At 39.0% G+C, this 17027-nt stretch overlaps 1 protein-coding gene across 2 annotated transcripts in view; it reads left to right on the top strand.

Annotated features, from left to right (window-relative positions):
• DNAJC1 (DnaJ heat shock protein family (Hsp40) member C1) overlaps positions 1 to 17027 on the top strand; it is a 204700-nt gene that overhangs the window by 167672 nt on the left and 20001 nt on the right. For both annotated transcript variants that reach the window (XM_027121805.1, XM_027121804.1), the window contains one exon: positions 5602 to 5721. In XM_027121805.1, the coding sequence (XP_026977606.1) occupies positions 5602 to 5721 (120 nt within the window). The remainder of the gene's footprint in view (positions 1 to 5601; positions 5722 to 17027) is intronic.

The following is a 17027-nucleotide window of genomic DNA, read 5'->3' as shown; positions in this document are numbered from 1 at the left end:
TCCTAGTGTCAACTGCTGTGGCCACCTTGCAGGGACAGCATTACCACCTCCATACCCAAAATTTGGTTCCAGTGTCAGGACTGATAATGTCACACACACACACACACACACACACACACACACACACACACACACACAAAACCCCCCTCCCCCCTCCCAAGATAATACAAAAAGGTTGATTATGTAACGAGGCTTTCTGGGGAAAACAGGGCAGGCTTTCCATGTTGGCCCAAAAATTACCTGAGAAAGGAAAGGAGGCTGGTTTGGGATTTTTTTTACTGCAGTTGGGGTGGGGCTGGGATGAGGGTTCTCACACACACGGAGGGACGGAGGGATGGAGGGACGGAGGGACGTGCGAGGTTTCAGCCTCCCAGGCTTCCTTCAGGCTTTAACCCAGATGTGGGGCACAAGGGGGACGGGAGAGGGGAGGCTTCAAAGCTATCGGCAGTCAAACATCTTCGATGGTGTCAGCTCTTTATTTCAATATTAAATTACCATGAATAGATGATTCTAGTACGTACTCTTTAGGTTAGAATTTGAATAATGTATATCATAGTTTTAAATAAGACTTCACAAATCTTTCAGGTAAAATCATATTCTTCTGGGTAAATATATCCCCTTGATCACATTTATGATTACTCCTTTCTGAATCCCCACAGGAGAGTAAAGGGATAAAAAAGGCAGAGATTAGTACTGTCATTAAAGACCTCAGAGATTCTTATCACACCCTGATATTGTTCCTTCTCATCAACTGTGGGGCCTGTGCAGTAACTCATCACAGACCTAATTAGCCGTGGTTCTGGATGTGGTCATCTCAGGCCAGTTGCTGCCCTGCACCTGATTTCACTCTCACTTCGTAAGCAGGCTGACTCTGGGCGTCTTCTCTTGCGGGTTGGAGCTGTCAGGACTGTCAGTGCACGAGCTCCTGTGGCTCCCCTCCACTCACACCTTTGTAAATAGCCCCTTTTGTAAATAAGCTCTCCACCAACTGAAGGGAGAAGAACCTCTCCAATAGCTGTGTGTCAGGCAGAGTAAATGAGTCAGAGTCCTTGTGGCCTCTGAGCCCTGCTGTGATTTTACCTCCTTGCCCCTCTGACCTCACCTCCTCCCCCTGCCACCTCGGCTTGCTTTGTTCTGGCCACCCTGGCCATCTTGCTGTTCCTCAGACATCCTAGACGTGCTCCCACTTCAAGGCCTCTGCAATTTGCTGTTCCCTGTACCTGGTGTAATCTTCTACTACGTGCCAAGTGCCCCCCCAACACTTAGTGGCATAAAATATTTTGCAAAGGAATGGATCAAACATCTTTGTTTCCATTTCTCAAGAGCTCCAAGTATTTACTGTTGCTCCTAAAAAAAAAAAAAAGGAGGTAAGAAGGAATTTGAACTATCTGCATTGTCTTGAGCAGTGTTTCTCAAATGATCTATAGTGAAGGACCAGGTTTTAAAAATTATTTCCGGCTACTGCTGACCAGGCTGTAGTCCTGCTGTGCCGAACGAGATTGCAGCTCGCACTTCATGGGACGCACATGCTAGCTTGACAACTAACCCAACTGGCTTCTAGTCTCTAAAGGAAGAGCCTGCTGATTGCTCTTGGTTGTGGTGGCAGCGGTCAACTGCTGTAAGTGTCGGAACTTCGTCACAGGTGGGTAACAAACTCGTTTGCCGGTTCGCGCCAGACCACACTTTAGGATCACTGGTCCAGAGGGGATCTCTCTTTTGGCAAGGCAGCTAAATCATAGATGGGAAGACCTTTCTGGTCACAACGACTGCTGCTAAAGGATCACAACACTATAATAATAGGTTAGGATGAGTTGCAAGTTTTCTTCAAAGAAGAGTTTCTCCTCCTAAGAGTGAAAAGACATTAGAGGTGATTTGTTTTGTTTGTTTGTTTTCGGTATGTGGGCCTCTCACTGTTGTGGCCTCTCCCGTTGCGGAGCACAGGCTCCGGACGCGCAGGCTCAGCGGCCATGGCTCACGGGCCCAGCCGCTCTGCGGCATGTGGGATCCTCCCGGACCGGGGCACGAACCCGTGTCCCCTGCATCGGCAGGCGGACTCTCAACCACTGAGCCACCAGGGAAGCCCCGAGGTGATTTGTTTTTAATTTTGTTGTTTGCGTTTTTTAATATACCATTTATCCACATATATAGTCAAGGTCAATTAACTGCTCAATTTTCAAATTGGAAATGAAAATTGTATAGCTGAAAGCCAAATGCACATTCTAAAACAAAATGTCGGTACAGAATGTAGAATGAGAGGGTAGCAGGTTATTCGATCATTAGATATACCATCCACATTATTAGATGCATATGTGATATTTTAACTGGGTGATACTAAGTAAGGATATTATTTCTTAGGTAAAATTTGAGAATGCATGAATTGAGCTGAATCTATTAAAAGTTGTTGAATCCAAAATTGTAAGGTCTGTAATTACATAAATTACATTAAGTCATTTCAACAGAAATATTCTTCATTAGGCAGTTTCAATAAAGTATGAAAATGCAGTAAATAAGTACATTTAAAATTTTTCTTTTAATTGGGTCATAAGTTTTCAGTACCAAATAAATTGCATGACAGTTTGTAATTAACATTTTACCGTCTAACTCTGTGAGGGGAAAGGTATGTATAGGTTACTTTAAAGGTACAGTGTGCTTTCCCCTACAGCCTCCAACTCCTATCCCCAAGAATATTAAGGATTTTCAAAGGCACTGAATCTTTGAACATTAGCTGGTTTTATGACAAAAATCTATCCCAAAGGGGTAGAGAGAATACAATTTAAATGTTATATCAGCTCTTACTTTAGCAGATATATTTTGGGGTCATTACATAAATATATTAAATAATTTGAAAACTTTTTATTTTTTATTCAGTATGGAGATTTATTCCCAGAGCGGGGCTTTTCTGATGCAAAATTGGAATGCTTGTGTAGTCAGAACAGCTGTCCCCACCCCATGGGGTGTCTTCCATTACTTTACAGTAGAGATGAATTTTTGGCCCAGTGTCTCAGTAGTAGTGGACACACGTGGTTTTAAGTGGCAAAGCGGTATGCGTATGCATTCATTTGACTTTCAGAGCTACAGTTGGCTCCAGATTAGAACAAGGAGAATACATTCACACCAAGGCCACCCTCATGGCTGCTGCAGTAGCTGGATCACAGTAGGCTCTGTTGCTTCTAAAGACACAACCAACTATTGCTGAGGAATTACACATTCACCAAAGTGCCGTACAGCTGGAAGAGAGAGAATAATGAACTGCTAAAAGGATTCTTTCAAAGATTTCAGATTATGGTCCTAGTTATTATTGATCTAGTTTTTTAATATTAATAATAAAATCATGGCTGTGAAATAACAGTGAAACTAAAAGGAAGGATTTTCAAGGAAGTAGATGATTTTTCAGGATATTCATCCAAATATTTGATTTAAATCTTTTCCTTTCCAGAAAAAAGTGGCACTATCCTTTTAGACTCATTCACAAGGAATTAAAATTAGGTTGATTCTTAATGCCCATTGTTGATATATGCAGCATATTTGGAAGGCCAATCTATTAAAAATAGATTAAAGAATTAGTTTACTCTGTGAAAGAATGGCTTATATTATTGACATTTTAGACAATTTTGTTTCCTACAAAAATGTGTTTGTTATAATTAATGCAGAAATAAGATCTGATTTAGCGTGAAATTGCATTGATACACTATATGGTTGGAATACTCTATCTCTGTGCAGCGTCAACTTAATGCTGTTTATGTATGACCTTGTACTATAAGCTTATACTTAAATGCTTCGTAACTTTTGCATTTTGAAGCCAATTGGTATAGTTATTCAAGTTTCAGCTTTTTAGCAAAAGTGATTTCCTAGAAAATCCAATTATGCCTGTCTAAATAATATCTGAATAATGCTTTTTCCCCTAAGTAAAAACAAACAAGCAAAAAGTAAAAAACCTTCAGTGTAAATTTTTAATTTATCTGATATGGAGAACTAGATTTCTGATATTCATTAAATATCAAGGAAATTCCGACCATACTCAGTGTAGGCTACCTTTTTATAGAAGGGAATTTATGCATGTTTCGTGAGGGTTGTACTGATGAATATGTTTGAGGCTTTCAGCTTTTAGTGGATACAAAATAGAATGATTGATAAAATCCTCCCTACTATTGGCTATTATTTACTGACTCTTAAGTGGCAGGTTGTATTTATGCCAATTTATCTGCTTCAGGGAACATTCTTGATAGCAGAACAAAGTGAATAAAAGTAGTTTGCTTTGCAAATGAATGCAAATGGGAGAGCCTTTCGGAAAGCCCTTTAACAGGGGCAGTGCACTTTGATTATGAGTGAAGCTGCCATTTGGACATGGTGAAAAGAGCACGCTTGAACCATTGATTGGGGGAGACAGTAAAAAGTCAGGAAGGGCCCCCTTAAGCTTGCGGTGAGGCAGGCGGATGTCAGTGTGGTTAGAGCACAGTGGGAGAATGACAGGGAGGATTAGTGTCAGGGAGAAGCTTTGCTGTAGCTGTGGAGATAGTCCCTGGGGTCACTCACCTCTGGCTGTTGTCTGTGCTGATGGTCCTGTAATGCATACGGCCTGATGTATGCCTGTTCATTATCGGAAACAGTGATTAGAAAAGGTATTTGTCTCAGAGGTTTCCTTCCTTCTTTCTTTTTTCTTTCTTTTTAATTAAAGGAAAATAAGGTGGCTTCCTCCATCTCTCTGCTGACTCCTAGAGTCTTGTGTTGTACCATTGTGGCTACTGCCTCTGGTAGGAAACGGTTTAGTGCTGTAATGTAAAATAATTGTAACGTGGCTATCTGTTCTTTGATGATGGTTTCTTTTGCTTTGCTCAACTTTGGGTTTCACCAAGTGGTAATGCTGAATAAAATGCAGAGAATATGCTTGCTCTGAGAATTTTGGCTTTTGCAGAAACAGATTTTTATCATCTTTAAGGTATTTTATTATTCAATTTAATAATCTGATCAACTTTTAGAAGCTATTTACCTTCTCAAAAAGGAAGTGTTGCTTTGCATGGACTGGGTGGTTTAAGTCTTGGCTGCAGGATTTTCTAATTTCTATTCTCAAGTTTTACAAAATGCTAGCACTTGATAAATTAACTTCTTGAAAATACATGCTTTTTAGAATTAAATATCGTTACGTAGAATGAACAAAAAATATATCTTTGTCTCGGTTCTGATTCTGAATCAGTCCACTTACTTGTTCACATTTTCATTTACACTTATAAAGTTTTTTTGCTTTTTTAATCATTTTTCTTAAAAACTTCAAGACCTTCTGTGGTAAGCTCACATGAGGCATTCGTGAGCATTAGTGACACAATGCACTTCAAAACAACTGTCTTTCTTTTTTTAATGTCTTTAAGAGCCTGGGTTCACAGTACTTCTTCTTTATTATTTGGTGTACGTTGGAGCATTTAAAAGGCTGCGGGAGCTTTGCATTCTAATGTTAAATATGCAACTCAGACCTTCACCTAAACTAGTAGATACGTTTTAACATTGTTATTTTTGCAGAAAGCATAATGCCAATACTTGGTTTCACAGGTTTATTAAATGTTTTAGCGAACATTCTCTGAATTATTTTTTTTCTTTAATGTTTTGCAGGCACCTGAATGGACAGAAGAGGACCTCAGCCAGCTGACAAGAAGTATGGTTAAGTTCCCAGGAGGAACCCCAGGTCGATGGGAAAAGATTGCCCACGAATTGGGTCGATCGGTGACAGATGTGAGTTCACTCAGATTTGCACTGTATGGAGAGTGACAAACCAGAATAAGCCAACTATGTAGAAGGCAGACATAGATGCGTCCAACATTATCTTTGGAGAAAGCCTACAATCTTTTTAAGGACCTGGAAGTGAACCGTTAACAAAATAAGCAAGAAGCAGATGTCAGCTAGTCCCCTGGTCTACAATTAACAGCTGTGTGAGGCATTCTGGTGTTTAGAGACTTAAGCTACTGTAACCTAATCACAGAAAAACAATGCTAGTTTTTGTTTCGAGTGACCCCTTTAGCTGTGGGGAAAAAAAATAGTTCTCTGATCAGAATTAGAGAAGTTACATTTCAGCTGGATCTTTTTAACACTGAAGTACAGATTGCTATAGGTAGTTGACAGGTGGTTTGCATTAATTAAATGAGCAATAGTCCTATAATGTTTTTATTTCAAGGATGATACCTACGATTCATTTTGACAAGTTGTTTAACCAAAAAATTGTTCTATGCATATAGCTTTATAATTATATATAATGTACATTAGAAGTGTATAACTATAGATTTATATATATACTATAAACAATATATGTTTAATTTATATATGATTATATGTGACCAGTAATACCTACCATTTAAAAGACAGTGTTTACCGGGAAAGTTTTCGATTTAACACTTTAGAAATATAGGCCAGAGAATCTTATAAAAGCACCTACTAGAGCACCTGATATATACTAAATATTCAGTAAATGTTTACTTGAAATGGAGGTCTTTATTTTCATCAATATGATCCTCATTTTCATAAATGATAGTAAATATTTACTGAATTTACTTTAAAATAAATCCTATAGCTCTAAAATATCTAAGGATACTGAAAGCAAAGATTCAGATTTCTTATGTTCTCTTCAATTGTATTAGTATACTTTGGGCCTTTTTTGATAATGAACAATTTAAAAACCCTGCAAAATGATTAATAAGCACAACCACCAAAAAAATAACCTTTTAATTTAGAAACAAATAATACGTATTACTGTCAATTTTTTTTCTTGGGTTTTTTTTCTTTTTTTTTTTTTTCTGTTTCAGATAGGAGCTGCTTTGAGAATTTTAAATTATATAGGAATGTTTTTACTACCATATGGTAGGACTTTTTAAAATCACATTTTAAAGACACAAATTTTTGTAAGATGTTTTACATGATTTCGACTTAAGAGTTAGTCTGATCATGTGGAAAGTTAGCCCTTGTATCTTGTAACTTTTTTTTTGGCTATTTCATGATGAGACCCGTTATCTTAGGTTACTGGAGGAAAACCATAAGGATACCTTTTCCTCTGCTAAGAATGTTACTGGGATGTGCATTTTATCTTGTTGCAAGGTTGTAAAAGATCTAATAATGCCTTATCAGTAAATATCTGACCAGGTTAAAGATGTTCCATGGTTACTGATGTTTTAAGTACTATGATCCTCTAAATGTATAATTACTGTTAATATAGTGATTAACAAAAATGACTGAAATACTTTTTAGAAAGTTACAAAACAGGCATTGGTTTAAAAGGGCCTCAAAACTTGTAGTTCAATTGGTTGATGAGAGAGAATAGTTCACTAACTAACTTAGTGTCTCTGTTGAAGATAGCACTGCCTTTAACTTTTTATTTATTTATGGCTACATTGAGTCTTCGTTGCTGCATGCAGGCTTTTTCTAGTTTGCGGCAAGCGGGGGTACTCTTCGTTGCGGTGCGCGGGCTTCTCATTGCGGTGGCTTCTCTTGTTGCAGAGCACGGGCTCTAGGTGCGCAGGCTTCAGTAGTTGTGGTGCACGGGCTCAGTTGCTCCGCGGCATACGAGATCTTCCCGGACCAGGGCTCGAACCCATGTCCCCCGCATTGGCAGGCGGATTCTTAACTACTGCATCACCAGGGAAGTCCCAACACTGCCTTTAACTTTTAAATAATATTTCTATGAGACATTATAGTTAATAATTCCAAAGGCAGATAAGAAATTGAATAGAGCAATATTTTACTTTGTTGTTGTCATTAAAATCTGGTTAAATTTTTAATCTATATTTTTAAGAGGAGCGAGATGAAAGTTTAAATGCTAATATACGTGATGTAACCAACAGAGCCTTGGGATGGCTGTTTAGTATCATAGATCTCGAAAATTGACGTAACTTACAAGAGCAGTCTTAGTGCAGCCTTGGTGTAGGTAAAGGCATCTTTTCACACTTTTGCAAATTCATCCCATAGTTTTTTTCTTCTTCTTCTTCTATACTTACCCAAGGAAGACTGATTCCATGTAATAGATATTTTTTCCTTTTATCATGGAAGTAGCAAACATGATTTTTTTTTTTTTTTTTTTTTGCGGTACGCGGGCCTCTCACTGTTGTGGCCTCTCCCGTTGCGGAGCACAGGCTCCGGACGCGCAGGCTTAGCGGCCATAGCACACGGGCCTAGCCGCTCCGTGGCATGTGGGATCTTCCCGGACCGGGGCATGAACCTGTGTCCCCTGCATCGGCAGGCAGAGTCTCAACCACTGCACCACCAGGGAAGCCCCCAAACATGACTTTTTGAGATATTTTTTTCCCCCTCCAAGTATTAGTTCTATTTTCATAATACCAAAAGTACCTTGGAAATACTTAGTAAACCTAAAATTTTGGGCACCAAAAGTGCCACTGTAACTTTTCTTCTATATCAGTATATACATATATAGACTCACACTGTATTTTCATTCTGTGAGCATCATCTCCATAGCTAGACTGTACGTTTCATTTCAGTAACTACATTTCAGTACCATACACACAAACACAAACTGTAAAGCACTCTCTCTCTAAAAGAGAACAAGTGTCTGAAGACAAAACTCATTTTACCGAACACACAGTGAGTTACACTGAAGCAGCTAAGATGGGTTTGGCTAATACAGTTCCTTTAGTAGAATGTTAAGTGAAAGCTAACCACACTTTAGAAGATCACTTATACTTCTTTTTTGGCGTATGGTGTTAATTAGATTTGTTTTCATTAAGTGTTCCACTATGAAAAAGAAACCAAGTTGAGTTTGCTGTTATTGGAACCTCTACATACCGACCGGATCACCTGTACCAATTCACCCCAGCTCTGCACCATCTGTACTTTGACCCGTTTTCCTTGCTAAATGTGTAGCTTCAGGCTGAGTTCTCTTTCCTTCGAGAAACAATTGACCTTTTTGGGAGGGGTGACAGTGTGCCGTGGTGGAATCTATATGTTCCTTATTTGGGTTGACAGATTACAGTGAAAAACCCATTTTGTTCCTCAATTAAGAAAGGAGTTTTCAGTGTATTAATTGTCATAATTCACTAGTTAAATTGCTAAATACTACTCCGGATAAATACAAAGAATTTGTTATTAGCTTTGTAAAAAAAAATCAATGCAAAGTATATTTTAACTCAGATATACCTAAACCGTAAGACTTACTTTATTATAGATGCGATATTTTAAATGTTAATATATGCCTTTTAGCAAATAATTTTGGTAACCACAAAGAACACTCAAATTTTAAAAACAGGAAACAAAACCTGTCTGGCATGTAAAACCAACTTTAGTGTGATTATTAACTGCAGGTTTTCTAAATTAAGGTCAGGAAGCCTCACATTTCTTGCTTGTGCAGTAATATCATTCTCTTGCCTGTAAGGATGTAAACTGATTCTGCCCCTCTCCATAGTCACTAATCTCCTGCATCCTAGTTGTGATAACAGACTGATTGGAGATGTTCTGCCTGCTTGGAAAAGGCCCAGGTAGGTAGCAAAACAAAAGATAGGTGGATAGATTTAAACAGACTTTTGTAATTAGCTTAATGCCACCGTGAGATGTGTAGTTAGAGAAGCATTTCATATGCAGGTGAAAAGGAGGGAGAATAATAAAATTCCCAATTTTATTTTATATAGCCACAACTAGAGAGGAGATACCTGTTGGGGGAATATTTATATGTTATTATGGCAGTTGTTTCAAAAAATGTAAGCAGATTATTCAATAGAAAATAAACTTTTGTCAGTGAACTAAACATATAGTATATATAATGCTGAAAGGCATATATTAACATTTAAAATACCTCATCAATAGTAAAGTAGTTGTTACAGTTTAGGTATATCTCAGTTAAAATAGACTTTGCATTAATTTTTTAACAAAGCTAATAACATTCCTTGTGTTTATCCAGAGTAGAATTCAGCAATTTAACTCGTATATATTTGGGCAAATGTATCATTGCTATTACTTTTATTTAGAGTCAGACTAGTCCTACACAGGCTGTAAAGGGGACAAGAACTGTCGCCACCCCCTGCATCGGGCTCCCTGCCACAGCGGTTCTCCAGAGCAGCCTCATCTCCGCTCCTCTCGCTCCCCCACCTGCTCAACCCCACGACCTTCAAGGGTACTTAAATTTTTAAAAAGGAAGGGGTCCTTTATACCATTCTGCTTGCTAGATGAGTCACTAAAATCTAATAATCAGTTTTCAGTCTGACATTAATAGATGATAATAATGTGTTATCAAATCTCTCTCTCACGCACACACACTTTGTTGTATGTCATTCCAGACTTTAGTCTTCTTATATAGGCATATGACTACATAATTTTAACAGTATTAATCTGTATCCTGCCCTTTTCACTTTGCTATAAGCTTCTTTCCACAACAAAGATCCACGTCATCTTTCTAAACACCTGTACAATACTCCATGTTGTCTGGATATAATTAAGGAGCACCCAGGTGATTGTCACTTAAATTGCTTCCCTTTTTTTCTTCATTCATCTTTCCATTTATATCTGTTTCCTTAGCTTGTAGGCTTAGGAGTAGAGAAGCTTGATTCAAGACTATGGATGTTTTTAGAACCTTTGGTGACTCTAAAATTGGCCTCCAGAGAGGTGATAATATTATACAATGCCCCTGGTGGTATGAGAGGACACTTCCTCATAGTCTCATAAACACAGAACGTTTGTTTTCTTTCCATCATTGCTCATCAAGTAAGTGAAACGTGCAATGGCACTGATTTTTATAACTTGCCTCCTTACTTACTGGTCTTATTTCGAATAGAGTTTGTGTTAATTCATTATAATTCGAGGATAGATAGTCCTACCGTTTTTTGTTGTTGTTTTTTTGGCTGTGTTGTTGAGTCTTTGTTGCAGTGCACGGGCTTCTCCGTGAGGTGGCTTCTCTCGTTGCAGAGCATGGGCTCTAGGCGCACAGGCTTCAGTAGTTGTGGCTCATGGGCTCTAGAGCGCAGGCTCAGTAGTTGCAGCACATGGGCTTAGCTGCTCTGCAGCATGTGGGATCTTCCTGGACCAGGGCTCGAACCTATGTCCCCTGCATTGGCAAGCATATTCTTAACCACTGTGCCACCAGGGAAGTCCTACCTTCTGCAAATAATACTTTGCCATTTTCTTCTGTTATATTGAGTGTATTAGCTAACAATTCCAGAGATATATTATAGTAAGAGTGATTCATGTAGACTTTTTGCTCAACATTTTAATAAGAAAACCTAATGTTTGGTCATTAATTTTAATATTAGTCATTGATATGAGAAATCCATTATTATGCTAGGGAAATTTTCTTCACTTTAATTTTTCCAATTCTAATTTATAGATGTGAAATTTTAACAGTGGTTTCTTCAACATCCCTTGACATGATCATATGACCTAATAAGGATGAATATATTACTAAGGTACCCCTTTGTATTTCTAAGATAAAGTTTACTTGGTCATATAATATTATTCTTTCAATAAACAGCTGGATTTGATTTGTTTATTTAGGATTCTTGCATTTATATATCTTAAAGTAAAAATATTCTAGAATTCTTGGTGTTTTGTTAATTGGATATCTTTAGGTAGGGTTATACCAGCCTTCTAGAATTAGTTCATTATACCTACCTTCTAACATCTAGAGCAGCGGTCCCCAACCTTTTTGGCACCAGGGACCCGTTTCGTGGAAGACAGTTTTTCCACACATGGGGCTGGGGGAATGGTTCAGGCAGTAATGTGAGCAATGGGGAGCGGTGGGGAGCGTCAGAAGAAGTGAGATGCCTCACTCACTTGCCTGCTGCTCACCTCCTGCTGTGTGGCCGGTCCTAATCAGGGGTTGGGGACCCCTGATCTAGAGAGTCAAGAAAATACTGAATTCATAAAACAAAAAAGTGTGCTATGGAAAAAAATCAGAACAAAAATAAGTATCCAAATAAATGAAGTAGAATGGTTGAAAATTATCATCTGGAAAATCTCCTAGAGAGCAGAACAAAAAGACAAGAAATACAGGGAATCAGTCCAAAAGGTCAAAATCTGATTAAAAGGAGTTCCAGTTAGACAGAGAAAACAGACATGAGAGCATTTTTCAATAAATGATACAATGAAGTTTTCCAGGATGAAGAAACACCTGAGACCAACAACGCATGAACACTGAGACTACACAGAAGATCTTTAAAGCTTCTAAGGAGAAGAAGCCTCCAAAGTAAGGCAGGTCAGAGTGAGAGCAGATTGCCTGGCAGCACTAGATTCCGGGAGACAAGAGAACATTGCCCTCACAGTTCAAGGCAGAAGGGTTCTGAATCTAGAACAGACCAACCAGCTATGATGGTCAATACGTGGGGTCCTCACGTATTGACCTCTCATTCTTAAGACAGTTTCCTGAGACTGCACACTCCAGCAAATGAGGGATAAGTCACCAAAGAGGAAGACACAGAATCCTCGGAATAGTGGACTGAGCCCAGTGAATGGAAATCCTGAGACCCCACGGCAATACAGCAGGCGAAGAGTGCAGAAAGTCCACGCTGGAGCAGGAGAACAAAAGACTGTGAGAGAGCAACCACGTGAACAAAAGGCAACTAGAAACTCCACCAACAGAAAACCATACAAAAAAGGCATAGTCCAAATTTAAGTTCAGCCATACCTCAGTTTCAGTTCCAGACCACCGAAATAAAGCAAATATCACAATAAAGTGACCTACATGAATTTTTTGGTTTACACTATATTGTAGTCTGTTAAGTGTGCAATAGCATTATGTCCAAAAAATATACATACCTTAATTAAAGATAGTTTATTGCTAAAAAAAATGCTAACCATCATCTGAGCCTTTAGGGAGTCATAATCTTTTTGCAGTAGTAACATCAAAGACCACAGATCGCCATAACAAATATAATAATAATGAAAAAGTGTGAAATATTGTGAGAATTACCAAAATGTGACACAGAGACACAAAATGAGCAGATGCTACTGGGAGAATGGTGCCCACAGACTTTGTCAACAGAGTTGCCACAAACCTTTAACTTATAGAAACCGCAATCTGCCTGTGCAGTAAAAAAGTGGAACGATAGAAACAGCAAAAGAATCTGACACTGAGAACATTCTCCTTTAAGTGACACAAGAAGTGCGATCACAGTGCAGTACTTACCTCTACAGTGAGTAATGTTTACCATATCACAGTTATGTAAGATCTTACATAATGGCTATATTTTAAACATTTTATATACTTTCAGATGGTTTTTCAATTTTTAAAATCAACAGATTGTGGAAGACTATGGCAAGTTGTCCATCAAAATATGTTATCCCCTTTTCTAGTAATAGAGAAGGCAGGCACATATTTGCCCAGCAACACTGCACTTCCAAGCCCTCCAAGCTCTGCTATGGCTAGGTTACTAATTTCTTCTCAGAGGGACATAACTGAAGTAATGTGTGTCTCTAGGAGCTCTTGCTCACTTTTCCCTCCCACTGAACTGGAGTACCAATTTGCCTGCAGCTCAGCTGCGACCATGCAGGCAAAGACAGTTGCCCTAAAGAATGGCAGGGAAGCACAATGGAAAGAACACGAACATACGGAGTAAAATAAAAATTGTAAACAGTGACAAGCTCCATGAAGAAAAATAAAGCAGAGTAAGAGGTTAGAGACCTAACCTAGGGAGTGCAATTTCAAGTGGGATTCTGAGGAAAGTCCTCTCGAAGAGGTAACATTTGAGCAGAGGCACAAAGCAACTGAGGGAGCGAGGTTGTCTGAGAAAGCGTTCCAGGTGGAGAGAACAGCAGTTGCAAAGGCTTTGAGGCAAGAGCCTGCTTTGGGTGTGCAGAGTCCAGCAAAGAGGTCAATACGGCTGACGAGGAGTGAGCAGGGGGGATTACAGAAGATGAGGCCAAGAGATAGTGGAGGACCAGAACACCTAGGACCTCCTTGGTCAAGGTAAAGATTTTGGATTTTACTCTGAGTGAGACAGGAAAGCACCAGATTTTGAGCAAAGGAGTGCAAGATCTAAAAGGGTCATTCTGACTTCTCTGTGGAGGAGATGCTGTGGCAGGGCAAGTGTGGGAGCAGGAAGGCAGGCCAAGTAAGAGGCTATTTCAGTTGTCCCTGCAAAAGACAGTGGTGGTTTGGACCAGGGCTTATTGGTAGAGGTGGGAAAAAGAGGCTGAATTCAGGATATAATATACCAAAAGCCTGTTAGTTAATTATGTGTACTTGTAAGCATCAGAAGAACTGTGAACATACAGATGGCCAACAGGCACATGAAAAGACACTCAGTATCACTAATTATTAGAGAAATGCAAATCAAAACTACAATGAGGTATCACCTCACACTGGTCAGAATGGCCATCATTAAAAACTCTACAAATGGGCTTCCCCGGTGGCGCAATGGTTGAGAGTCTGCCTGCCGATGCAGGGCACATGGGTTCGTGCCCCGGTCCGGGAAGATCCCACATGCCGCGGAGCGGCTGGGCCCGTGGGCCATGGCTGCTGAGCCTGCGCGTCCGGAGCCTGTGCTCCGCAACGGGAGAGGCCACAACAGTGAGAGGCCCGCGTACCGCAAAAAAAAAAAAAAAAAAAACTCTACAAATAATAAAAATGCTGGAGAGAGTGTGGAGAAAAGGGAACCCTCCTACACTGCTGGTGGGAATGTAAATTGGTGCAGCCACTATGGAGAACAGTATGGAGGTTCCTTAAAAAACTAAAAATAGAGCTACCATACGATCCAGCAGTCCCACTCCTGGGCATATATCCAGAACTGACAAAAACTCTAATTCGAAAAGATACATGCACCCCAGTGTTCATAGCAGCACTGTTTACAATAGCCAAGACATGGAAGCAACCTAAGTGTCCATTGACAGATGAATAGATAAAGATGTGGTATATGAACACAATGGAATGTTACCAGCCATGAAAAAGAATGAAATAATGCCATCTGCAGCAACATGGATGAGCCTAAAGATTATCATACTAGTGAAGTAAGTCAGAGAAAGACAAATATCATATATCACTTATATGTGGAATCTTAAAAAATTGTATAAATGAAGTTATTTACAAAACAGAAACAGACTCACAGACATAGATAACAAACTCATGGTTACCAAAGGAAATGGCAGGGGGGAGATAAATTAGGAGCTTGGGATTAACATATACACACTACTATATATAAAATAACCAACAAGGACCTACTGTATAGCACAGGGAACTATATTCAATATCCTGTAATAACCTATAATGGAAAAGAATCTGAAAAGTGTGTGTGTGTGTGTGTGTGTGTGTGTGTGTGTAACCAGGTCACTTTGCTGTACACCCGAAACCAACACAACATTGTAAATTTATACTTCAATTTTTTTAATGGTTAAAAAAAACAATGCTCAGAAAAAATATTTTAAAATTTCAAAAAAAGACTGTGAACAGAAATGCATGTTCTGGGTGTAGGGTACATGGCTTTTCATCAGAAGCCCTGGTTGTAAACTGACTTTTTTTTTTTTTTAAAGCTGTGTGCATGTATTACCTTGATTTTTAAAACTACTTTTAAAAATCTAAAGAAAAAATATTTTGTATCTTTCCATGTCAGTATATATAGGCCTACCTCGTTCTTTTTAATTTTTTTTTTATTATAAAAGCTTTACTGATTTACAGAAATAGAAAAAAAATCCTAAAATTTGTATGGAACCACAATGGACCCCCAAATAGCCAGAACAATCTGGATAGAGAACAAAGCTTGGAGGCATCACATGTCCTGTTTTCAAAATATGTTATTAAGCTATGGTAATCAAAACAGTAAGGTACTTGACAGCCGACAGCTAGGCCGGGAGGGCAGTAGGAACATTCAGCCTCTACTGAAACGCTTGCCAGACCATCCCCTCACCGAAAACAGCTTTACTAGTAGAATTCTAGAGCCATCTATTAATATTTTTGCTTGTCTATATTCCCCCATCAAAGGGCCTTGAGGGCTAATTTGAATGTTCTAGCAAAGTAATAACAACTACTTGCAGACCCTTGTCCAGAGAATGTCCTTCTTTTATCTGGTTCAGTTGTCTTCTTCCACAGAGGACACAGCTTAAGGAGGGGCAAACAGAATAGTGGAGAGAGAGAAACAAGATATCCACCCAGCCTGTTTATACATCAATAGTGTGACAGGTATCACCAACAGATCTCTGTGACACACACTGGGGAAATCAAAGTACAAAGGGCTTGAATCTTTACTAAATTCACCTAGTTGGTGATTGGCAGTAACTCGGGTAAAATAGTACAGAATTGGCCTTCATGAGAGGTGAGGCCAGACTCCCAAACTGTCAGTACACAAGCCTGTTTTGGATTGCTCTTTCCTTACTTTAGCCAACATTGATTTAGAAGTAAAAAACTTTTAAAGCAGTAAACAATGATTTTCTTTCTTATAAGCACAGTCCTAATTAATTGGAAATCTGTTGAATGAGTATGCAAGGGAATAACCACGTTGGAAGCTCCTTGAGGTGGATAAGACTAGGTCTTATACATACACCACTGTTCTCAGTATAGTGATATGCTAAGTCAATACTTAATAAATCTTTGGTAATTCACCTAAATTGAAAGATAGTTCATTAATAATACCACATCTAGGGAATTCCCTGGCAGTCCAGTGGTTAGGACTCCGCACTCTCACTGCAGAGGGCCCGGGTTCAGTCCCTGGTTGGGGAAATAAGATTCCACGTGCCACGTGGTGCAGCCAAAAAAATAATAATACTAAAATAATGTCACATCTAGTGAATCACAGAATATTTGATTTAAAAAGAAACCATTAATGCAATCTTTTGTTTTATGGATAAAGAAGTAAAGTGGAAAGAGAACAGAATTTAAAAGAAAACCTGGCTTTGGTGTCCTATGCTACCATTTTATGGGCTGTGTGATTTTGTAGGTCCCCATGTCACTCTGAGCTTCAGTTTCTTCGCCTGTGATATGAATTTCACGGGGTATCTGGCAGGTGAAATGTGATAGCGTCATGAAAATACTTTGTTATTATGAACCATTACACAATTGTAAATCACTATAATAATCACTTATTACAGATGTGCGTTCTAGAAAGAAATAAAAGTTCAAGGCCATGGGC

This window comes from Aethalodelphis obliquidens, unplaced genomic scaffold, assembly GCF_003676395.1.
Source record: "Aethalodelphis obliquidens isolate GAN/ISIS:26980383/991018 unplaced genomic scaffold, ASM367639v1 scaffold23, whole genome shotgun sequence".
NCBI classification, from domain to species: domain Eukaryota; kingdom Metazoa; phylum Chordata; class Mammalia; order Artiodactyla; family Delphinidae; genus Aethalodelphis; species Aethalodelphis obliquidens.
Note: the sequence above shows the minus strand (reverse complement) of the source record. Positions and strands in the feature narration are given on the sequence as shown.